At 53.0% G+C, this 23,211-nt stretch overlaps 3 protein-coding genes across 3 annotated transcripts in view; 2 read left to right on the forward strand and 1 right to left on the reverse strand.

The window, feature by feature from the left end:
* Positions 1-8,779, reverse strand: part of LOC146421151 (uncharacterized) — a 31,739-nt gene extending 22,960 nt beyond the window's left edge. Inside the window, exons 1-2 of the mRNA XM_085047663.1 lie at positions 8,765-8,779; positions 7,697-8,193 (exon numbers count right to left, since the gene is read on the reverse strand). Of these exons, the coding sequence (XP_084903789.1) occupies positions 7,697-8,193; positions 8,765-8,779 (512 nt within the window). The remainder of the gene's footprint in view (positions 1-7,696; positions 8,194-8,764) is intronic.
* LOC146421150 (uncharacterized) overlaps positions 1-23,211 on the forward strand; it is a 278,146-nt gene that overhangs the window by 30,951 nt on the left and 223,984 nt on the right. The gene's annotated exons all lie outside the window — the stretch shown is intronic.
* Positions 11,955-14,277, forward strand: LOC146421154 (serine/threonine-protein kinase pim-1-like). Its single transcript, XM_085047666.1, has 6 exons — positions 11,955-12,026; positions 12,217-12,384; positions 12,498-12,548; positions 12,757-13,123; positions 13,737-13,913; positions 14,171-14,277. The coding sequence occupies exons 1-6, from the start codon at positions 11,955-11,957 to the stop codon at positions 14,275-14,277; spliced, it is 942 nt and encodes a 313-aa protein (XP_084903792.1).

Genomic DNA, 23,211 nt, shown 5'->3' on the forward strand with positions numbered 1-23,211 from the left:
GGGCTTCTTAATGCTCCTAGAGACTGCAGGTTTTCCAAAGGACTTTGGGTTTTGCTTTTGCCTTGGAGTCTCTGAGAGGTTTGTGCAATCCTGGCCTCCAATTCTCTCCTCCAAGGAGTCCATGAAGAGCCTGTGTTGGGGATGAACCTCAGTGGGAGCCATGAATGCTTTGAGACACTTTGGGTTTTTCCTCTGACTCTGACTCCTGGAAAGGTTTGTGCAATCTCCTCTCAGGCCCTGAGGTTCAAGGGCTCAGCACCAAATGCAGCACAGGACTCCTTAGAATCAAGCAAGTCCTAACAAACCATGTCTCTGCCTTGATTTCCCTCCAGTCTAGTGCAGTTCATTAGGAAGTTTCTTTTCCATATTTATGGAGAACTATTTCAAAGAGCTTCTAATAAATCCACATTCCTATTTTAAAGGGTGTATTTTTCCATTTAGAGAAGAGGTGAATGCAGCATTCAGTGATTGATATTGATCCAGGGTGTCTCCTAAGGAGGTCTGGCCTGGTCAGAGAAGCTGTGCCTTGAGGTCTGACCCAGTGTGGTCACCCTTGCTCCACATTCCCAAACCCCATCCTGTCTCTACTCACTTACTAGTGTACTCCTTTCCTTGGAGACCTGGCTGCACATAGGCAAACAGAGGTTTTTCCTTTTTAGTTTTTTTTTTGAAGCAGTTTAAATCTCCTAAGTTTCCCCATTGAAAACAGACACCCTCCTTGTGGCAGGACACCACCCCCTCCCCCTTCTCTCTCTCCCTGATTGCTGACCAGAGATCGATGGCTCAGATTAAGTCAATAGCTTGGTCTGGGCTTTCAATGCTGGCATCTCGAAGTCAGAGTGAGACACTGAGAGAATGTGAATAATTTTTAAGTGACTGCAAATCCACACTCTTTTCCCTATAAAACACCACGAAAATCTCAGCAAAAGTAGAAGCTTTTCTACATGGACATTGGAGCATGAGGGAAAGTTTCTCCCGAGATGCCTGGACATAGCCTCGTGGTTACTTCCCCGAGGGATTGGGTGAGGGCCTGATGCATCCCCAGCTCCAGAAATTGGATTTGGTAAGAAGCATTAGTTTCCTAAATTGTATTCTTCTTTGCTAGCTACAATAATATTAATAGGTACCTTTTTCATTTTTAGCGCTGTATTGTTTTTAATCTCCCTATTTTGGGCAACATATATATATATGTTTGTTTTAGCTATTAATAGCTTTTCATGTTTTGTGTAGTAAAAATTGTCTAGTTCTTTGTTCCATTCTCACCTGTGTCTAATAAACCATAATCTATATTATATTAGACATAAATCGGCTGTCTTTATAAGGACTTGTGAGTGAGACTGGGTTTTGGGGCGCTGGTCACCCTGAGTTGGATTGGTCATTAGTTGTCATAGGCCTAGGCAACTGGTAAAATCAATCCACCCTCTGTCTCCACTCGTGACACTCCTCCAGTGTGTCCCAAGTCCAAACTGCCACCAAGGAGGTTCCCCTTCCTAAAGGCAGAACCATGCAAGGAAAGTTTTAGACCTTTGGACTCCTTGGTTCCACAAGGCCTTGCTGTGTCCCAATGATCCCTTGGTTCCATGAGGTTCCATATTGTCCCAATGGATATTTGGTTCCATAGGGCCCCACAGTGTCATAATGCCCTTTTTGAGGCCATGAGGCCTTGCTCTGTCACATGGACTTTTGGTTCCATGAGGTTCCATACTCTCAGCAATGGTCCTCTTAGTTCCAAAGTGTCACCATGGACCTTTGGTTCCATGAAGCTCTGCTGTGTAACAAGGCTCTCCTGGATTCCATGAGGAATACAAAAGCCTTGCATAAACAATGAGCAAGACCATGGCCTCCTTGGATCTGCACTGTCACAATGGACAGTTGGTTCCATGAGGTCCCATACTGTCACAATGGATATTTGGTTGCACAGGGTGCCACAGTGTCACCATGGTCTCCTTGGTTCCACAAGGCCCTGCAGTGTCACAGTGGCTCCCAGGTTCCATGAGGCTCCACAGTGTCACAAGAGTTTCCTTGGATCCATGTGCCCCAAAGTGTCACAGTGGTCTCCCTCCTGCAGCAACCAGCAGCAAAACCCACTACCAGAGCCAAATGCCTGGGAAGAAGGAGAAAGGGAGGCACTTTTGGAGTGATGGTTTTTGTCTTGCCAGGTCACAGTGACATGGGATGTGGCCCTGCTGTCCTGGAGATGGCTGAACACAGCCTGCCCATGGCAAGGGGGAAAAGACAACAACCTCTGTCCATGGAACTACAGCAGCAGAGAGGTCAGGCCCCAGAAGGCTGGGTTGAAAAGACTGTCACCAGCACAGGAAACACCAATGTAGGACATTTTCTTGAAAGCTGACATTTTAGGGCATTCTTTTATACACGGATGCAGCACCAAATACCAAGATTGACAGTTTCAGCTTTCTGTGTTACCTGAGAACAGCTGGAATCTTTTCAGCAGTGTGTGCTGTTCCATCCCTTGCTTAGGGTGAGGATGTTGGATCTCTCAGCAGGCTCTGCTCTCCTGGGGGCTGATCTTCCCAGGCAGGCTCTAAAAGCAGAATAAAACAGCAGTGCAAGGCACAGCACAAAGGAAGCACCGGGCTGATCCCATTAAAAGTGCCCTGCAGGGACATTTCACGGCTGACCCTCAGCAGCCCGGGCTGCAAACAAAGCCCGCTCGGGCCGAGCACAAGATCCCCACAGAGCCCTGAGCAACAGCTGGAGCCCAGCAGGGCCTTGGAGGAGGCAGGGCGAGCCCCGGGCCGGGTTCCAAAGGGGCTGCGGGGCTGGGGGCGATGGCGCCGAGTGCCCTGCCCGTGTGTGCCCTGGGCTCTGCGGCGCCACGGGGACACAGCCCGGGGCCGGGGCTCGGTCCTGCTGCCCCCAGGGCGCTGCCGAGGGCTCCCCGCCCGCCGGGGCCGGGGCGGCGCTGAGGGAGCGGCGCCGCCATTGCTGCCGCCATTGCTCAGGGGCGCTGAGGGGAGCGCGGCTCCCGCCAGCCCTGCTCGGCTGTGAGGGGAGAGAGAGAATAAGGAGAGAGAGAATAAAGAGAGACTGTGCTGCTAAACAAAGTACGTGCAGTTCCGCGTGCCTTCGGACACCGGCCCGAATGGCTGTGCTCGGGTGTGTGAACATCGCCACTCGGCTGCCCCAGAGCAGAAATCCCCTGGGGAGATACCGGGACCGGTCGTGTGAGATGGGACGCCAAACACTCGGGGTTTGGTGTCTTTGGGATAAAGAAACTATTTTTTAAGTCTGTTTGGGATAGAAAATTTCTTCTGATTGCATTAGTCCGTTGTACATGGGGTTCAAAAGGCATAATAAATATTAAAAAGGAATTATTATAAATAGCTGTGTTTAAAAAGGCGTTAAGACTTAGGAGTAACATGTCGACTGGCAAAAGATTCCATATGAAAAATGCTATACTATAAAAATCTTTCTTCTGCAGTTTTATCAGTGGTTCTTGGATTTTAAACTTCTAAATTTTTTGTTTCCTCTGATTTGCTTTATTTTGCAAACATTGAATTAAAATGAGCAATATCTGGAATAAATCAGCAATTCGATACAAAGCTTCAGAATAAATGTGGAAGTACCAGAGGATTCACATGCTTTAGACGTGTGTGTACATGTGTGTGCATAAAAGCATTGCTCCTTTTCAACACTGCATTATAGCACAGAAGTAGTAAAGTCAGATTTACTCCTGTTTTCACAAGATTCCCACGAATGTATACCTAAGTGCAGTGAGTGATAGAAGACAGATTAGGTGTGGTTCTAGATAATCTATTTTTACTCAAATTTCCCAAGTCCTTACACTGCTTTGAAGTGCCAACCTGCAGGTGTGACACACCTGATGTCCCTGGAGTCTCTGCTCTGGGCTGGAGCACTGCAGGGCATCTCCACCAACAGCAAATCCTTTTCACACTGCCTGAGTCTCCTTTGGTATGGTAAAGAAGGAGATGAGAATTCCTGCCTTCTCTCAGGATTGCATAAGCCATCAAATTTCCCTCCTGGTGTTCCCAAAGAGAGGAATGTTGGCCCATGGACCCTCTGCTATTGGATATTGGGCAAGGGAGGAAGGAGACACTTGGTTGTCCCTGCAGAGAGAAGAAATGGATGAACATGCAATCCCAAATCCTGATTTGGCATTTCTTTGTCATCCTTCAGTGATTCCTGTTTGGTTTTGGAAAGCAAAGAGGAGAGGGTCTAGAAAAGGAAGAATCCTGCTGTACTCCCTGACAGGAGGTTGTAGCTAGGTGGGGTTGGGCTCTGCTCCCAGACATGAAGTGACAGGACAAGAGGAAAGGGCCTCAAGCTGTGCCAGAGGAGGTTCAGGTTGGCCAGGAAAGGGTAGTCAGGTCTTGGAAGTGTCAGGAAAATTAATCCACAAACACCAGAGGTTTATGTCCAAAAAGGAGACAGAGGAGTCCTGTAACTTTATTCATTAATAAAGGGAGAGGTCATGGGCATTTCCCATGGGGTCTCTCAAATTGCTAGAGGACACAGCCTCTTTTTATCCTGATTTCCTGATCACAGTTCCCTCTCTCTTTCCCCAGTGGCTAAGGTACTCGAGAGGTACAGACTTCCCTAATTGCCTAATACACATCCTATTCTAAGATACATTCCCCCAGCTGCCTTGTTTTTCTTGTGTCTCTGTTCTTTTAGTTAAATTCAGGGATTTAAGACAGTCTTGTTAAAGTCTTGGGTAAGTCAACCAGAGGAATTCCTATGGAATTCCTTCCCATTGTTTCTTCTCTCTCTCAGTATCTGGCTTTATCTATCAGCAGGCCCAGTTTGTTTATAAAGACACTTCCTTCTCATTCCTTTCAGTAAGAAATATATACAATTAATACATTGAAATATGAATTGAATACTAATAAAAAAGCATAAATTACATTATTTTTAAAATATATTTTGGGATGTCAGTCCTGGGTGGGCGATGTCAGACATGGTGAGGTTGGGGATGAGGAGCAGGTTGTCCAAACAGGGTCAGCCCACAAGAGATTCATTCTTCTACATGCCCAGACCTCCTAAGGAGACATTCAGCATCAAGGTCATTTGGGGAATGCTTCTATCACCTTTTCATTGAACTGAAAAATAAAAAAATACTCATTTGATTAAAGATAAAATTCATGAGGTGCACTTTGAAATCTCCCTCCATAACAGCACTCCAAACAGACTCCAATGAGCTGCACAAGCCCCAGCCCTGCTTTCAGGGAGGTCGCCCAGCACAAAGCCAGCCATGGCACCCTGAAGGTGCCCACTGCACTCTCTAGTATCCATGCCCCAGGAATGCCAGGAATGCCCTTGGCCCAGAGGGCTTTGCTCATGGCCCCTCTCGGGCTCAAAGCTGCTGCTCTTCTTGCTCACTCTTGCCTAAAGCCACAGAGCTCAGCCTCCCCCCACCAACAGGACAAAGGTTCAGTAGCCAGGCAGTGGAGTGCACGGCCTAAGGCTGAGGGGCTGGGGCCCAGTCTGGAGGACAGGGAGGGCACACGCCCAGCCCCACAGCTCCTGGGCCCACAGCTCTGAAAGGCCAGGACCAGGGATACATGCCTGATTTGGGGGTCCCTCCAGCCATCTGCTGAGGGAGATGACTTGGGGAAGCACCGGAGCAGCTGGGTGGCAGGAACAAAGCGGCTGCCTGGGGGCTGCTTCTGGCCTCTGACCCCCAGTTCCTCAGGGCTTCCCAGCACCCCAGCCCCTCAGGGGCCTCCTGTCCCCAACCTCTCACACATCCCCCTCCTGCCTTCCCACTGCCTCGTCCTGTTCAGTGCCTGTGCAGCACCTCATCCCTTCCCAGCCTCCCACCGCCCTGTCCCCTCAGGGTCTGCCCCAGCCCGGCCATCCTGCCTGGCAGCGGCACAGCCCCGCTGGAGCTCCAGAGGAGCCGCAGCAAGAGGCACCTCGGAGCCCTTGGCAATCCAGCCAGCAGCACACGGGCAGGACACAGCTGGCGCTTCCTGGCTGGCAGAGGGCTTGTGGCCATCTCCAGGCACAGCCTTGCAGGGATCCCCACAGCTCCAGCCTCTGCCCACCTGCTCTGGTGCAAGCGTTAAGGCTTCAGCAGAACCACCAAAGGCCAAGGGGCTTCTGGCCACTTTCCATTCCACACTGCACACCCAGGCAACCTGCTGAGCACAAGCACCCTTTTCCCCCCTCTTCCCCTCCGCCCTGCAGACATTGGGTACCGAAAGAAAGATCCTGAGAGTCTGTGTATTAGAACACATTCTATATTTACATCCTAATACCCAAAGAAAATGCTTAAAGAAAAGAGGAGTTCTCCACGGGCTCAGGTGGCCCCAGCAGGCAGAGCAGACAGATCAGCTCTGTTCCTCCTGCAGCCCCAAGCCCAGGTTGGTGCTAAACAAAGGGCACTGGCTCAGGGTCATCCCCCAGCGGGGGCTGTGCACCCCCTCTGCCCCCTCCCCAAATTCCCTCCCAGGGAAGCAGGAGCTGGGTCAGGAGCCCTGTGGGGAGGGAAAAGGAGGTGACACTGGGATGGGGGGTCACACATGCTCTAGGGGACACACATGACCCCTGGGAATTCCCCCTCACCTTCCCCCGTAGCACCAGGAGGATGAACCCTAACATGGAGCCCCTGAACCTTGGCAGCATCTTGTGGGGCAGTGTGTGGTGGCAGCTTTGGGGGTCTGGGGGATCACAACTGCCTCAAACCCCCTCCCAGCCCCCTAGCCACTCCCAGACCTTTCAAACCACCCCACAGCTTCTCCTAGGATCCCCCCAAACCACTCCCTGCAATATAAATGGCCCTAAGAGCCACCAAAACCCTTTCCATCTTCCCCAAGACCCACCCAAATTCGCTCCAAACCACACAGCCTGCCCAGGACCCCAAAACTTCCTCAAGAACTCTGCCAATCCCCCTCACAGTACCACAAGAGGTCCCAAGAGCCACAAAAGTCTCTCCTAATCCCCTCAGAATCCCCTAAACCCCCTCCCAGCCCCCATGACACTGACCAGGAGAGGTTGGTGGACAGGATCATCCACAGCTGGGAGCAGCTTGGGCACTTCAGCAGTGATTTGGGCACTTTGGGGGGGCACACCCCACATGGGGAGACCCAGGCCAGGGACTGGGACAGACAAGCAGAATTCCTGGAGAACAGATGGGCTCAGGTGGACATATTATGCTGGCACAACTATGAGATCATGGTCCTATCCCCCAGCCTGGGCAGCCCCAGAACACCCAAATCTTCCTGAATATCCCCCTGAACCCCAAAGTCACCCACAAATCCCAGGAAAATGGTGCAGCTTTAGATCTTTTTGTTTCATTTCTTTCATTTTACCCCAATTTTGGTTGTTTTGACAGGATGAAGAAGGAAATTATTTAGGTTAGAAAATACATCCAGGATCATCCAGAGTTGCTTGATGCCACCAGAAGAAACAATTGGACACAGCATGTGACATTTTTTAGGGGATGTACCATTACTAAATCAGCTCTTCCCAATGAACTTCCGATGTCGACCTGAGTCCCAATGGATGTTCCTGCCCCTGTGTTTGTCCAGGTGGCTGCAGGGAATCAGGAGGATGTGAAATCCACCAGCCAGGTGTCTTCCCAGCATGGGTCACTGGGAGTGAGGGTCACAAGGGCTCTTCCCAATGTGTGTCATCCAGTTGGTGGATGAAGCTGAAGCAGTGCATGAAGCTCTTCCTGCACTGAAGGCACTCGCAGGGCTTCCCTTACCGGTGACTCCGCCGGTGTTGGGTCAAGTGAGAGCTCCTGGTGAAGCTCCTGCCACACTTGGGACACTCATAGGGCCTCTTCCCTGTGTGGATCCTCTGGTGGTAGATCAGGGAGGAGCTCTGGCTGAAGCTCATCCCACATTCCCCACACTCATAGGGTCTCTCCCCGGTGTGGATGCACTGGTGGATGATGAGGGTGGAGTTGAGCGTGAAGCCCTTCTTGCACCCAGGGCAGTGGAAGGGCCTCTCCTCTGTGTGAATCCACAGATGACTGAGGAGTTCTGAGCTGGTTGGAAACCTCTTCCCACACTCAAAACACTCATAGGGCCTCTCCCCAGTGTGGATCTTCTGGTGGGTTACGAGGTGGGAGTTGTGCCTGAAGCCCTTCTTGCACTCAGGGCAGCGGAAGGGCCTCTCCTCTGTGTGAATCTGCTGATGACTGAGGAGACTGGAGCTGGTCTGAAACCTCTTCCCACACTCGGGACACTCGTAGAGCCTCTCCGGTGTGGATCCTCTTGTGACAGATCAGCTGGGAGCTCTTGCTGAAGCTATTCCCACATTCCAAGCACTTGTGGGGCTTCTCTCCATCATGAACCTATTCATGGACAAACAGGTTCAGACAGGTCCGAACTCTGTCTGAAGCACTGGTTGCCTTCCTGGCACAGGGTGGGTCTTTGCTCCTCACAGTGCCCTGGGCTGGGTTTGCAGCCCCTCCTTGTGCAGCATCTCTGGGGCTTTTCCTGTCTGTTGAATTGCTGTCTCATGGAGCTCCTCAAAGTGGCATCTTCCATGAGGTTCTGCTGCAAGGATTTCTCCTCCCTGGTCTCCACCCTCAGCTCAGTGCCTGGATGAGGAAGGACAAGGGGAGGACTTGGGATTTGCCTCTGTGCCAGAGGGAAGGGGAAAGAGATCCCCACAATCCATCCCCAGCAGGACAGCATTGACAGCAGGGCTGTCCTCCAGCCAGGGGTGATGCTGGGCTGGGAGATGGAGGAGAAGAGATGGGGAAAGGGGCAGTGACTTCCTCCTCACCTGCCTGGCTGTCCTGGGGCATCTTCCTCTTCCTCACCGCCACCTTCTCCATTCAGCCAAGTTTTGGGAATTTGAAATCCTCCTTTGGGTAAAAAAACAAATGTGTGAGTGCTTTGGGTTGGGGGTTCCTGTGGCCCAAGTCTATCTCTAGAAGTCACTGGGGGTTTGGTGTCCATAAAATCCTCCTAAAATCAGGAATGAGTTCAGAAAAAGCCTCCCAGGAGTTCCCCCTTTCCAGCCTCCTATCTTTGGGGTTCTGGGGTTCCCCCTTCTCAAAGATGCTGTGGGAGTGCCCAAAGCGCTCTGCCCTGGGGGGTCCCCAAAGCGGCCCCGCCCCGCGCGGCACTGGCAGCACCAGTCCGGAGCAGTGCGCAGCGCGGGCGGGCGGCATCAGCCGTGCCGGGCAGGGCCGGGCAATGCCCGCGGGGCTCCCCCCGCACTCGGCCCCCAGTTGCCGGGACAGCAAGGGGGGCCCGGCCTGGGCGCCCCCCACCTCCCCCCTCCCCAAATTCCGCTCCGGGGGGCGCTGGGGGCGAGGGGGGGCGCAGGTGGGGTCCAGAGGTTCCGGAGCCACGTGTCCCCCAGCTGCCACCCCCGAAGGATCAGGGGTACCCCAAAACTCCCTCACAGCTGCCGGATACCCCGCAAGCCCCTAAGGAGTGGGGTCCCCCCGGCTTCATCACCCCTAACCTTTGGCTGCCTCATCCCAGGCCCCATCCCACCCATCCCCCTCCCCCAGACTTCATCCCACACCCCAATCCACATCCAACCCTTCCCGGGCCTCATCCCATCCCATCCCATCCCATCCCATCCCATCCCATCCCATCTTTCCCGGCAGCCGGCACTGGGACCCCCGAAAAACTCGTGTCTAGGGGACTCCCCAGTATTCCCCCAAGGGGCATTTGCGACTCTCAATTGGAGTCCTGCAAGATCCAAACATCCGCCCCAGTCCCCTCCCCCCACCCCCGAAATGTACACAGAAAAACCCAACCCTCCCAGGAGCAACCAAAGATATCTGGGGCTCGGTGCTGGAGTCCTACAAGGTCCAAAAATCTTCCTCTCCCAAAAAGAACCGCAGGCACCGCCCAAGATATTTGGGCCGAGCTCCCCCTGCCCGCTCACCTGCGGGATGTCCCGGGGGGGCGATGCTCCTGTGCCGAGGGTTACGGACAGAAAGAGCGATGGACGCACGTGGTGATTCCTTCTCCTGCTTCTCGTGCTGCTCCTCCCCTCCCCTTCCTCTTCTTCCCCGCTCCTCCCACTTTATCCCTCCCCTTCCTCTCGCTCCCCCTCCTCCATCGCTCCTCCCCACCGGCTCTTCCTCCTCCTCTGTCTCTCCTCCTCCTCTCCTGTCCGCTCCTCCTCTTCCTTTTATTTCTGACTGCCATCCCGGCTTGTCTCACATCACCCCTGGTCCATCCCGTGCTCAGCAGAGCATCCTGTGCTCTGTCAGCACTCTCTGCTCCTTCGGGAAGGATTTGGGATTTCTGCCAGGCACAGACACTGAACCTCACCCCAAACTGCCCCGGTGCCATTGCTGTCCCCTCGGCGCTGGGCAGCTGCTGTCCCAGGGGAAGCAGGGACACAAAGGAAGCCAAGTGCAGCCCAGCTGCCCGCGCTGATCCAGACGAGCCCCAGGGACAAGGTCCTGCAGAGCCACACGGAGCCCTCGGCTCCTGGCTGGGAACGGCTTGTGTTGTGGCTGCCCCAGCGGCCAGAGCGAGTCCTGGAGCTCCCCCAGCTCCTGCAGCAGGACCCAGGTTCCACCTGCTCTGCCAGGCCCTGGCCAGGGGCCAGCAGATCCACTGACTCCATGCAAAGGGGGAAACACCCTGAGCTTTAAAGGCTGCTGCACTCTAAATCTCTGTTGGAGAAAGTTCTTCCTCTCCAGGAAGGGATCCCGAGATGAGGCTAAAGCAAAGTTTGTGGCTGGTGACAAATTTCCAATTGCAGAGAGAGCAGAGGAGGGACTGCAGGTGGAGGCTGGGAGCCTGGGAAGGAGGAAGGGGTGGGGAAGGTGTTTTGTCAGGGCTTGTTTTAGTTCTCCTTCTCATACTGCAATACTCATATTGCTTGGAAATCAATTCCATTCATTTCCCTAACTTATGTCTGTTGTGCCCCTGACAGTGACCAGTGAGTGACCTCTCCCTGCCCTTATCCCAGCCCACAAGCCTTTCCTCCTGGGTTCTGTGTCCTGCACCTCTGAGGACAGTGACAGAGCGGTTTTGGTGGCACCAGGCACCCGGCCAGGGCCAGTGCAGCCCAATAATTCCTGCAATTCATTCCCTCCAGGAAAGGTTCTTGAAAAGAGCAAGCAGGACTGTGGAGAAGATTCCTGGAAAACTGAAACAGCTTTCCAGAAGTGAAATGAAAATGCAAAGAAACACTCTGAGATGTTTTCCTCTATTTATTTATGTGCTCTCCTTTTCCATGTTGCACTACTTCTCCATGCCATTAATTGCAAATGGATCTCACCTCGAAGATCTATGACTTAGCATGTTTTAGACTCTCTGAAATACCATGAGTTACACACAGTTTGTCTTCCCCCGTTCTGCTTGGAAAGCAATGCTGGAGACACAAGTGCAGTGCTTGGGTCAGGTATGAATTCTAGAGACAGGGCATGTGCTCTGCTAGTGTTTGACCCTCAGCAGGGACAATGCACAGAGCAGCCAAGGGGATTGCTGTGCCACTGTGCAGCAGTCAAGCCTCTGGATGTGGGCTGAACACGGCAAAGTTCCCGTGTTTGGACAGACTCAGGGGCTGCCCCCGGGGGCGCGCGGGGCTCGGCCGTGGGGCGCGCGGGGGCGAGCGGGGAACGGACTAACGGCCACTCGGACAAACGGCCACTCGGACAAACGGCCACTCGGACTAACGGAGACTCGGACTAACTGCCCCGGAGCTTCAGTTGCAGCGGCGGCAGCGGCGGCAGCGGCGGCAGCGGCGGCAGCGGCGGCAGCGGCGGCAGCGGCGGCAGCGGCGCAGCGGCAGCTAAGGAAGAGTTTCTAGGACCCTCTCCGTCCCTTTCTCCTGCTCCTCCTCTCCCTCTCCCCCTGTCCCGCCTCCTCTCCCGGTGTCCCTTTCCCTGTGTCCCCTCCCTTTCGCGGGCTCCCTCTCCCCCTGCCGGGCGGGGCCATGCGCCCGGCCCGCCCCCAGCCCCGGCCGGGGCTGCCCCCTTCCCGCCCCCGGGCGGCCCGCCGCGCTCTCGGCTCCGCCCGGCTGTCGCCGGCATGGCTGTGGCGCTGCTGGGCGGGCCTCAGTGGCCACGGCTGGGGCAGCATCGCCTGTCCTTGGCTCCGCCTGTGCGGGCGGCGGTCCCGGCGGCGGCCCCGGCTCCTCCCGGGGCCCGAGGAGGACACACACGGCTCGGCCGCTCCTGCCGCCCGCGCTGCGCCTTCTCCGGCCCGAGCTCCGCCGCTCGGCAGTCCGGCCGCCGGCCCCGAGCCGCCCGTGCCCCGTTCAGAGGGGGATGCCCGGCCCGGGGCGGTGCAGAGGCGGTCGGGGGCCGTGTGTGGCCCCGGGCCGAGCGGTGACGGCCGCGTGTCGCCCGCAGGGAAGGCGCAGGAGGCCCTGCAGGAGCGGTACCGGCTGGGTGCGCTGCTGGGCACAGGCGGGTTCGGCAGCGTCTACGCGGGGACGCGGCTAGCGGACGGCGCCCCGGTGAGTGGCGGGGCTGGCGGCGGGCGGAGGAGGAGGAGGAGGAGGAGGAGGAGGAGGGTGGGGCTCGGCAGGGCTGGCCGAGAGCTGAGCCCGCTGCTGTCTCTTGCTCGCAGGTGGCCATCAAATGTGTACCGCGGAGCCGCATCCATCATTGGGGCGAGCTGGTGAGTGAGCGGGGCCAGCGGCAGAAGCCGGGCCGTGCCGGGCGGGGATAAGCCGGGGCCCGGCAGGGTGGGAGCTGCCAGGACGCCTCGAGGGAGGTAGAGCGGGCGTGGGGTGAGCGGGGGGCGCAGAGCATCCCGGGCTGGGTGAGGGGTCCCAGAGCCCTGGCATGGCCTCAGCCCCACTGATGGCATCGTGTTCCTCCCGCAGCCCGATGGCACCCGTGCGCCCCTGGAGATCGTGCTGCTGCACAAGGTGTCCACTGGCTGTGCTGGTGTCATCCAGCTCCTGGAGTGGGTTGAACTCCCCGACGACTACCTGTTGGTGCTGGAGCGTCCGGAGCGCTGTCAGGACCTCTGGGATTTCCTGGCGGAGCGGAGGTTCCTGCCGGAGGAGGAGGCACGGGGGATGTTCCGGCAGGTGCTGGAGGCTGTGCGGCACTGCACCAGCTGCGGGGTGCTGCACAGGGACATCAAGCCCGAGAACATCCTGCTCGACCTGGCCACCATGAAGCTGAAACTTATCGACTTTGGCTGTGGCACCTTCCTCCAAGACACAGCCTACACCCAATTTGCAGGTGAGCCTTCCCAGGGGATGCTCCTGGGCATCTCATGGTCCAGCCTGGGTGTAGCACCAGGGCTTCTCCTATAGCTGCCAGGCATGGGATTAACTCTTCAGCCAAGTTACTTTTGGGTGGGGGTCGAAGGGGGCAGCTTGCAGCCCTGTTGACCACCTTCACCACCCACTCTGCCCTTGGCTGGGCTGGGGCTGGGGCAGTCAGTCTGACAAAACCCCAATGAGTGTAGCCGTGAGGGGTGTCAGACCCCATGCCCCAGACAGTTTGGTAGGCAGGCGAGGAAGGTCTTGGACTGCTCCACTCCCCTTGTTTGCCTTGGCTTGTAATTGTTTTTTGGGGGCAATGCAGAGAGGGATGAGAGTGGTTTTTCCCACCTCTGGGAATGGTTTTATTTTGCATGTCGTGGTTGGACCTCCCCAGGGCTTCTGCTGCCTCATTCCAACACCAGTGGCTTCTTTTCCAACCCCAAGTTTGTACATGAGTCACAGGTGCTGGCGAGAGGGCAGCAGGTCACCCTGTGTGCCACTGGTGCAGCCCCTGCATGCCCAGGGATGCTGGGGTGAGGCTCTGGGAGCAGCAGCATCCCCTGATGAACTCCATCTGTATTCCATAGGAACCCTGTCCTACAGCCCACCAGAGTGGATCCACCTCAAATGCTACAACGGTGGGGCAGCAACGATCTGGACCCTGGGCCTCCTGCTGTACCACCTGGTCGTCGGGAAGCACCCATTCAGGAGGGGCCAGGAGATCATCTGGGGGCGGATCTTGTTCCCACGACGGCTCTCTCAAGGTGGATCCTCATCTCTGTGGCACAGGGGGAGTACCAGTGCTGGGAGAGAGCAGCAGGCTCATGAGCATCCTGCTCTGGCAGCTGCTGAGGAGGTGGCACATGTCCTGCTCTCCTGCCCTCCTCCAAAACAGAGAATCCATGGGGAAGTTTAGGCACAGTTCTAGCACACCCAGCATGGCCTGGGCACAGGAACGGGGAGGGAAAAGTGGACAGGAGCCTTCTCCAACTGACTGGCAGTTTCTGGTTTCTCTCCTCAGAGTGCCAAGATGTTATTAAGAGGTGTCTGTCCATGCAACCCTTGGACAGGCCATCGCTGGAGGACCTCTTCAACGACCCTTGGATGCAGGGTGTTCGTCGGCCCTAGAAGACAGAAGAGATGCACATGCACAGTTTGGTCCAGGGGCCTGGCAGGTAACAGCTCCACACATCTTTTGGCAACCAGAAGTAAAGCAAACCAGATGTTTTTTTGACCTGCCTGTAGCTCTGAGCAGGGATCATCAGGGAACTCACAGCTCTTGTGCTGGAGCTGAGTTGGAGATCTGCTCTGGCAAGCACTGGTGGCCACCATCCACCCTGGTTTTGCTTGTCCTGGTTCATTGTTGTCTGGGGCCCTGGGCAGAACACTGACAGCCTGGTGTGGCCCCCAGGGAAGGAACAGGAGCCCCTGGAGATGCTGCACCAGGTGGAGCTGCAGCTGGAGACACCAAAGAGGACTTCAAGGATGACAACCTCTTCCTTGTCCTGGTGACATGAAAGCTGAATGTGATTGACTTAAATTCTGGCACCTTCTTCTCTTTGGTAGGGCTTGTGGGGATGGTCTGGGCTGGTAATGAAATGGGAGTTGGCTCCTGGCCCTGCCAACAGTCCCCAGCACCCACTGTGCCCTGGGCTGGAGCTGGGGGCAGCCACCCTGACCAAAACAAACCCCCATGGGGGGAGCAGAGGTGGGACTCCATAAGCTGTGCAGCAGCAGGTTTGTTAGGCAGGGGAGGAAGGGCTTGGGCTGCTCCACTGCCCTTGTTTGCCCTGGATTACCATTATTTTGGGGGAGCAATGAAGGGGGAAGGAAGAAAGCCCTGGTTTACCCCAGCTGTGAGTGGGTTTTTCCCTGGCATGGAGGGGTTAGTCCTTCCTTGAGCTCCTGACACTGATAATGTTGTAACTTTTTTCTTGTTTCCACCTTTTCTTTGTAATCTCATTGATTTGCTGTTTGGTTTTTAAAGGAAGAGCTCTCACTGGTGTCTGGTCTGGATGGAGCAGTGTTGGGACCAGCTGCAGAATGGCTCAGATGTGCCCTTGGAGAAAGGTGAGGACATCCTTTGGGAGCAGCTTTTCTTCCAGCAGCAGATGCCACGAGGTGGATCCCCATCTTCTCGGCAGGGGTGGGATGAGGGCTCTGGGGAGATGGCATCGAGCACAGGAGCATCCTGCTCTGGGCAGCTGCTGAGGAGGTGGATCTGCCAGGGCTGGCTGGAGGCTGAGCACATGTCCTGCCCTCCTGCTCTCCTCCCACAGGCAGCAATGATGGGGAGGTTTGGGCACAGCTCTGAGCTCAGCCAGCATGGCCTGGGCACTGCAGGCAGCTGGGACAAGGGGGACAGGAGCCTTCAGCTGATGGGCAGTTTCTGGTTTCTCTCCTTCCAGCAGGGCTCTGCAGATGCTGAGGCTGCTCTGGGCTCTGCCAGGGCTCTGCTGGGGCTCAGCCCTGGGCACGGCTGGGCCTGCTCTGCCCTCCCATTGCTCTGACAGCTCTGCATCAGACGAGCCTGTTCTGAGCACACCGACGGAGCTTTCTGCTTGTGCAGGTGAGTGAGACTCTCCTGCAGGCCCAGAGATTGCAGTGAGGGATACACATCCAATTGGCAAGAACCCCAACACTCCACAGTCCCAGCTGAACACCTGTATGTCCACAGGATGTTTTGTCTGTCCCACTCTTCATTCCTTTTGGGTTGGAATTGTGCAATTGCACTTTCTTCCTCCTCTAGAAGTGCCACGAGTGAGCCAAACCTGGTGAGTGGGCTGTGTTCCTAAGGCAGTGCAGTCTGGAGTTGGTGAATGAAGAATTGCCCTTCTCCACTTCCAAACCAGAGCAATAAGCTGTAAGTGGGACTTTGCATTTTTAAGAAACCACTGACAATTTCAAAGGGAATGCATAGCTCATTCACAGGGTGAGAAGGAAGGACATTTTCTTAATGGGATGGGGATCAGCAGAATCTGGATTCCCAGTCCTGCTCGGAGCTGGCAGGGCACAATCAATTTCCCATTGCTTCAACCACAATTTAAAATAACTTAATATTGGAAACAAAGCCCAGAATCTATTAAAAAAAGGCTGCTGAGGTCAGTAAGATAGATCCATGCTGTTGGCACATTGACAAAGTAAATAACTGAGTTCTCTTTTACAAACGATCAGTTACCTCTTAATCCAAAGTTACAGAAGATTTTACACTACACACCTGAGTTTTGTTTTTATCTTTCATATTTCATCTAGGCTTTTTTCTTTTTTTTTCTCTTTTTTTTTTCCTTAAACCAGGAAACCTGTCCTAAAAAGAAATGTCCTTTGCTCCTGGTTTTCATGTGAAGCAGCTCCCTTCCCACTGGCCCCGGGGCTTGGGGCACTGTCAGCACCTGCTGCTTCAGCCACTGCTTCTGCTGGCATTGAGAGCAACAACCAAACTGTGGCTGATCCCGAGGGAGCAGCAGCAGGGCCTGGAGCTGATCCCTGAGTCTGGGGCAGGGCTGGACAAATGACCCCACAGCAGCAGCAGCAGCAGCAGCAAATGGAGCTGACTTTGAGCACAGCCCCTGCCACTCTTGCCTCCTGTTTGCAGTGGTGTCACAGCAGCCTGAGGCACCTGGGAGCCCTCAGTGCCAGCAGGGACTTGAGATGGCAGCCCTGGGCTCCTGCAGGTTGTGCAAGGAACGGAGCTGGGCACTCCCTGTCCATATGGAGCTTGCAGATGGAAAAGGCTGCTGTGCCCAGGCAGCTCCAAGGGCAGAGAAATGAGGCTCTCGAGCACTTGATCTGGGCCAGTTCCACAGTCCTGGGCAGCAGCCAGCGAGCAGAGGGGGAACAGAGGGCACAGCAAGAGGGACAAAAGCAGTCAAGTGCAGAGACTGGAGAGAGCCAGACCTGGCAGAAGGAACAGCTGCTTCCTTGCACTCTTGAAGAAAGCTCTTGGCTGTTTCAGAGCACTGAAAGGCGTGAAGGGCAGAGAGGAGGTGACACCAAGCAATGCTCCTGTTTTCACACCCTCCCCTCTCAGTGTCCCAGAAGGAATTGGATGAACTGTATTCTTCTCTCATAGTCCTCTCGTTCAGCATGAGCAGCTTAGCACCAGGAGCTAAAGGGCCTGAAGCCTTAGGCCTCAAGAGCTGACCAAGAGGGAACTTTCTGAGCAAATTAATGCTGCTAACATGGACCAGGCTGAATGGAGCAGATAAAATCCTGGAATTCTAGAATCCTTTCTGTTGAAAAAGACCTTTGAACTCATCAAGTCCAGCGTTCACCCAGCACTGTCAGCCCAGCCCTAAACCACATCCCTGAAGTGCCAAGGCCTGAACAAGAGGCCTGACTGAGGCCTGAACAACAGGCCTGAGCCAAAGGTGACCTCTCCATGAACCTTCCAATGAAAGGCTATCTTTGTATCCACTCATTAACAAAATATTCATGATCATTAGCATTGTGATAGATGTATCCACTAATTAGTGAAACATGTATTGACTTTTCTGTATTTAGAAGCTAAACAAGGCCATGAAATCCAACATCTGGCCTGGTTTGAGAGTGTAGGATCAAAGTCAACTGCCTTGGTTCCTCCTTGAGCCCTGGCCAGGCTTTGGGAGAATCCAAGAGGAGAATGAATCCAGATGTTCCTGCACTGGAAGTGCTGTCAGTTTGTTTGTTCAGCACTCTCCAAGCTGGGCTCTCTCCCAGCGAGGTTGGAAGCCTCACCTGTGGCTGGACACAGCTGCAGGAATTGCCAGTGTCCAGAGTGGCTCTGCAGTCCTTGGCTGTGACAGCTTCCCCAGCTGATGTGTGGGGCTGGGTGATGGTAAAGTCTGAGGGTAACTGGTGATGGATCTTTCTAAATCCCTTCAGGCAATCTTTGGTAGGAATGATTGGGTGCCTTGCTGAACTTCTCCTGTTGTGATTCTTTGCTGCTCTGAACTATAGGAAATTGCAGTGATTCCTTCAGTTGGTGTCTGTGTCTTTGGTGCTGGCCCTGCCCACTGGCAAAACAACATTGGCATAGTCTGTCCAGATCACAGCAAAATGTCACTTTTTATATGTAAATGTAAGGAATTGGTCCCATCCAAGATTCCTGGTTGGGAAGACCTTCCCTATAGTTCACTGGCTCTGGAGTGGGCTGAGATCAGAGCACTGTGTGAGCAATGGGGCAGTCAGCTAAAATAAGCTGATCTGCTGGATGTATTAAAATGCATCCAACATTGCATAAGGAAAAAGGAAAAGATCTTGTGGGTTTGGGAAGATGAGGATAAATTTTGTTAACAGTATATTGGAAAAAGCACCAATAGAAGGAACAATTGGTTTTGGAATGCTCCCACATGGAGCAACAAAAGTTTTTAATTCTGAGCTTAGATTTCTTTGTGCAAGTGAAATAATAGAATAAATAAATATATATATATCATTAAAATTATATGTAAAAATATAATAAAAGAAGTATGTATGTATATATAGATATAGATATAGATACAAAGAAAATAATAATGTGAAATAATGCTGACAGTTTGTTACCTTTTGCTGCTCAGGGATGTAACACTAAATACCCTACAGAAAATGTTTGGCCAGGACCTGAATGTCAGTGAGAAAATTGACGAGTTTGTGTATAATGAATAAAGGAGGATGGTATGAAATTGGCTATTTTTATAGGGTTTGCTGATACTGTGATATGGAATGCTTTGTCTGTTACTGTGAGAAATAAAGTGATTAAGGCTGCTGGGTTTTTCATATACCACACTATCCACAAGCTGTAGGATTTGTAGAGTGGATAGAGGATTTGTTAAAAGAGCAGATGAAAAAATGAGGAGATGGGAACCTGTCCTGATGGAGAACCCCTTACAGGTCCTCACTCCAGAAGCTGCATGGCTGGACCTTTATGCATTAGATTTACTGAGGATAAATCAGAAGGAAATGAGAGTTATCAATACCAAAACAGGAGCTCTGATTCCTCCAGGACACTTTGGTTTGATAACTGCTCACTGCAGCTTGGCCTTGAAAAGTGTTCATGTCATGGGAGGGGAATTGATGCAGATTATCAAGGAGAAATTAAATTCTGGTTAACAATAGTGAACAAGATTTGATTATGCAACCCCATGACAAGACAGGACAATTACTGATAATACAGTTTTAAAAACAGTTGTGAAAAAAGGAGATCCACCTCAAATCTGTACTGCTTGTGGAGATAAAGGGTTTGGATCCACCACTCCTAATAATGGAGCCCAGGTGTGGGTCCAGAGGCCAAATGGCCCTCCTGAGCCAGCTGAAGGAACAGCTCTGGGGAAAAACAACTCAGTTTGAATCCTGAAACCTGGGCAGGAACAATGGGAATATGTCCCTGCAGCCAAGTGTTCTATGGGAGAACAAGTAGATGTTATGGGATGTTGTTTCACAGATCCTGCCAGACCAAATCTCCCTGTTTGCCCCAACGTTCCCTTTGGAAAATGCTCTGATCCACAGGGCTCCATGGGAAGGCTAATGTGACCCTGAGTGCCTTCCACAGGAATTCCAGCCAGGAGCCTGGAGCACCTCAAGGACTGGGACCTGGCAGCTCTCCAGCCAAAGGGGAAAGGACCCCACCAAGCCTTGTTACCCACAGACACCGTGGTGAAGCTGAACAGCAAAGGACCTTGGGGCATTATTGTGGAATTAAAAAGGAGCCAGCTCCATGGACAATGGAATTATTGTTCCTGACCTGAATGAGATTGAGGAAAAAGAATTAATAACCTTGTCACTAAAGTACTGCTTATGTCTGTAAGTTGTATCTTGATAGTCAACTAGAATGTTTGCCAGAAACACCTCTGGAGTTTCACCAAGGGATTAGTCATGAAAATTCTTATTGAAATGTAAAGATCAAAGTAGCCAAAGTACTCAATGTAATTAATTGCTGGGTATGTTCTCAACTAATGTTGGGAGGAACAGGATTCCCTTGGAGGGCCCACGCTACAGGGTGGCAGAACTCTGTCAATGGGCTCTGACTTGTAACAGAGCCAGTGAAGGGATAATTAAAGAAAACTGTGCTGTGGAACAAAGGAATACATTTATCAGTTTTAGAGGATTCACTAGGATTTGCCTTCAGGAGAAACCTACCCTGTTATAATTAGAGGCCAGAATGTGAAAGGATTTCTGTGCTTGAACATCACTCACAATGTCAGTAGAGCTTGGGGTGCTGGAGCTGCTCAGGGTCAGTGTTACACCACTCTCAGCTGCAGTGCCACCCTTTTGGCTACTTTGGCAACAACCACGGGGAAGAGTTGGGGCCAAGGGAACATTTTCCACCCAAAGAGTGCCTTTGATTTCAGAAAGCCAAAGATTCTGGTTCACCCTGTGCCCCATGTGCACTGCCTTGTCCTATGGAGTTTATGTTAATGAGCTAATTTGATTTTTAGAAGAAGTATCAAATTATGATGTTAAAATACTGAATAGCTCATCCTATGAGATCCAACAAACACAAATTGGAGCTCTACAGAACCACATGGCCTTGGATTATCTGCTTGCTGTCCAGGGAGGAACCTGTGCTATTCTAGGACAGGAATGTTGCACTTGTATCAGTGATGGATTTGGAGTCCAACAGTCAGGAATCACCTCAATAGAAAGGGCAGTAGAAGAGTGGCAGAAAGAAGAAAATTCTCCCTGGTGGGATTGGCTGAATGGCTGTCAAATTGGAGGCTGCTGTGAAATGCCTTTGTGGCAGTGACTGTGATCATTGCAGTGTGTGCACTTGGTGTGTTATGATTCCATGTTAGAGTTGTTGTGACACTTTGTGCTAAAAAATGGAGCACTGAGACTTGTCTGAAAAGAGACACAGTCTCAAGAAAAAACAGGGATTTGATAAAGAACATAGAGAATAGGAACTATTTAGGCATGTTTTAAAAGGAATGTAAATTATAGATCTGAGTAATGAACTTGAACAGCACTTAATTGAAAACAAGTGGTGACGCCTTTACACCTATTACCTAAATCTATTTTAAAAGGCTATTATTGAAAGAATTGTTATGAAGGTTATAGTACATCTGTCACTCAAAGGACCCATTGAAGTACTAAGGCCTGAACAGTCCTTTACTGAGGCCTGAGCAGTAGCTGACCTCTTGATGAAACTTCCAACCAAAGGTTATATTTGTATCCACTCATTAATGAAACATTATTACCAAAATGATCTATGAATCTGTGCACTGGTGAAACCTGTATTTACCTTTCTGTATTTAGAAGCCGGACAAAGCCACATCTGTCTTTGTTGGGGCTGCAGTATGAAAGAAAACTCCCTTGGTTCCTCCTTGAGCCCTGGCCAGGCTTTGGGAGAATCCAAGAGGAGAATGAATCCAGATGTTCCTGCACTGGAAGTGCTGTCAGTTTGTTTGTTCAGCACTCTCCAAGCTGGGCTCTCTCCCAGCGAGGTTGGAAGCCTCACCTGTGGCTGGACACAGCTGCAGGAATTCCCAGTGTCCAGAGTGGCTCTGCAGTCCTTGGCTGTGACAGCTTCCCCAGCTGATGTCTGGGGCTGGGTGATGGTAAAGTCTGAGGCTAACTGGTGATGGATCTTTCTAAATCCCTTCAGGCAATCTTTGGTAGTGATGACTGGGTGCTTTGTCCATCTTATCCTTTTGTAATTCTTTGCTAATGAATCTGTGCATTGCTGAGCTTCTCCTTTTGTAATTATTTGCAGTTGTGTGTTATAATAAATTACACTGTTCCCTCTGTTGGTGTCTCTGTCTTTGGTACTGACAGTGCCCACCAGCAAAACAGACACTGAGGGCCCCATAGAACCAAAGGGGCATTGTGACACTGCAGAGCCTCGTGTAACCCAGGGGACCATGGTGACACTGTGGGGCTTAAAGGAACCAAGGTGCCATTGTGACACTGCGGGGCCCCATGAAGATAAGGAGACCATTGTGACATTGCAAGGCCTCATGGAACCAAGGGGCCATTGTGACATCATGGGGCCCTAACCAACCAAGGGACACTGTGACACCATGGAGAACCATGGAACCAAGGAGAGCATTGTGACATTTCAGGGCTTCGTGTAACCAAGGGTCCACTGTGATACTGCAGAAGCAAGGAGACCTTTCTGGGGTTCTTCAGGGCCCCATAGAAACAAGGGCCATTGTGACACTGTGGGGCATCATGGAACCAAGGGGCCATTGTGACACTGCAGGGCCTTCAGGAACCATGGAGACCCTTTAGAAACTTCAGGGCCTCGTGGAATCAAGGGGCCATTGTGACACTCTGGGGGCCCATGGAATAAGGGAGATCATTGTGACACACTGGGGCTCCATGGAACCATTCTGACACTGCAGGGACTTGTATAACCAAGGGTCCATTGTTTTCCTCTCCCTGGCACTGCCTAGTCCAGCTTCTCCCTACCTCTGCCCCAGCCCAGCAGAGCAGCCCAGTCCTATCTGGCCCTGCAGCAAGAATGGGAAGCAATGGAGGTCAGGGACAGTGACTCTGTGTCTGGAATGCTCAGGAGATCCTCAGCTCTGGCATCTCCTGCAGCCCCAGGACAGTCCTGCTCCCCAGGACAGCAGCAGAGAGTTTGCCCCGGGGCTCCTCAGGCAGCTCCTGCTGCCCCAGCTCTTGCCAGGACTCCTGTGCACACACACAAGGGCTCCTGCTCTTCTCCTGGCACATCCCAGCTGCCCACAGAGCCTTTCCCAGGGGATCACGGCTGTGCTGGCCTGAGCAGCCATTGCTGCAGCCCCTGCCCTGCTCCCCACAGCCCCACAGAGCTGGGGGTGCTGCTCTGCAGAGCACGGGGGCTGTGCTGCCCGGGGCCATGGGCTGCCTCTGCTGGGCTCTGCTGCTCCAGCTGGGACACACAGGCAGCTGATGGTGCTCCCTGCACTCAGCCCTCCCACACGAGCTCTGCTGGGGCCATGGAGGCTGCTCAGAGCTGCCTGCCTTGTTCCAGGCCTGCCAGATGGCCTTGGGGCTGCCCTGGATCCTCCTCTGGAAGTTCCCTGAGGCTCAGAGGAGGCACTGCCCACACTCCTTTCCCTGTCCCTGCTGTGTCCCCTGGGGCTGCAGAGCTCTCATGGGTCACAGCAGACATTCACTCCCTTCTCT

Source organism: Lichenostomus cassidix, unplaced genomic scaffold, assembly GCF_008360975.1.
Source record: "Lichenostomus cassidix isolate B80296 unplaced genomic scaffold, HeHo_3.0 HiC_scaffold_43, whole genome shotgun sequence".
NCBI classification, from domain to species: Eukaryota; Metazoa; Chordata; class Aves; order Passeriformes; family Meliphagidae; genus Lichenostomus; species Lichenostomus cassidix.

Bases quoted from the DNA above. Each gene is read 5' to 3' on its own strand.
- LOC146421154 (XM_085047666.1), top strand. From the start codon at position 11,955: ATGGCTGTGGCGCTGCTGGGCGGGCCTCAGTGGCCACGGCTGGGGCAG. The intron at 12,027-12,216 runs GTGCGGGCGGCG...GGGGCGGTGCAG, and splicing joins GCCTGTCCTTGGCTCCGCCT to AGGCGGTCGGGGGCCGTGTG. The intron at 13,914-14,170 runs GTGGATCCTCAT...TTCTCTCCTCAG, and splicing joins CCCACGACGGCTCTCTCAAG to AGTGCCAAGATGTTATTAAG.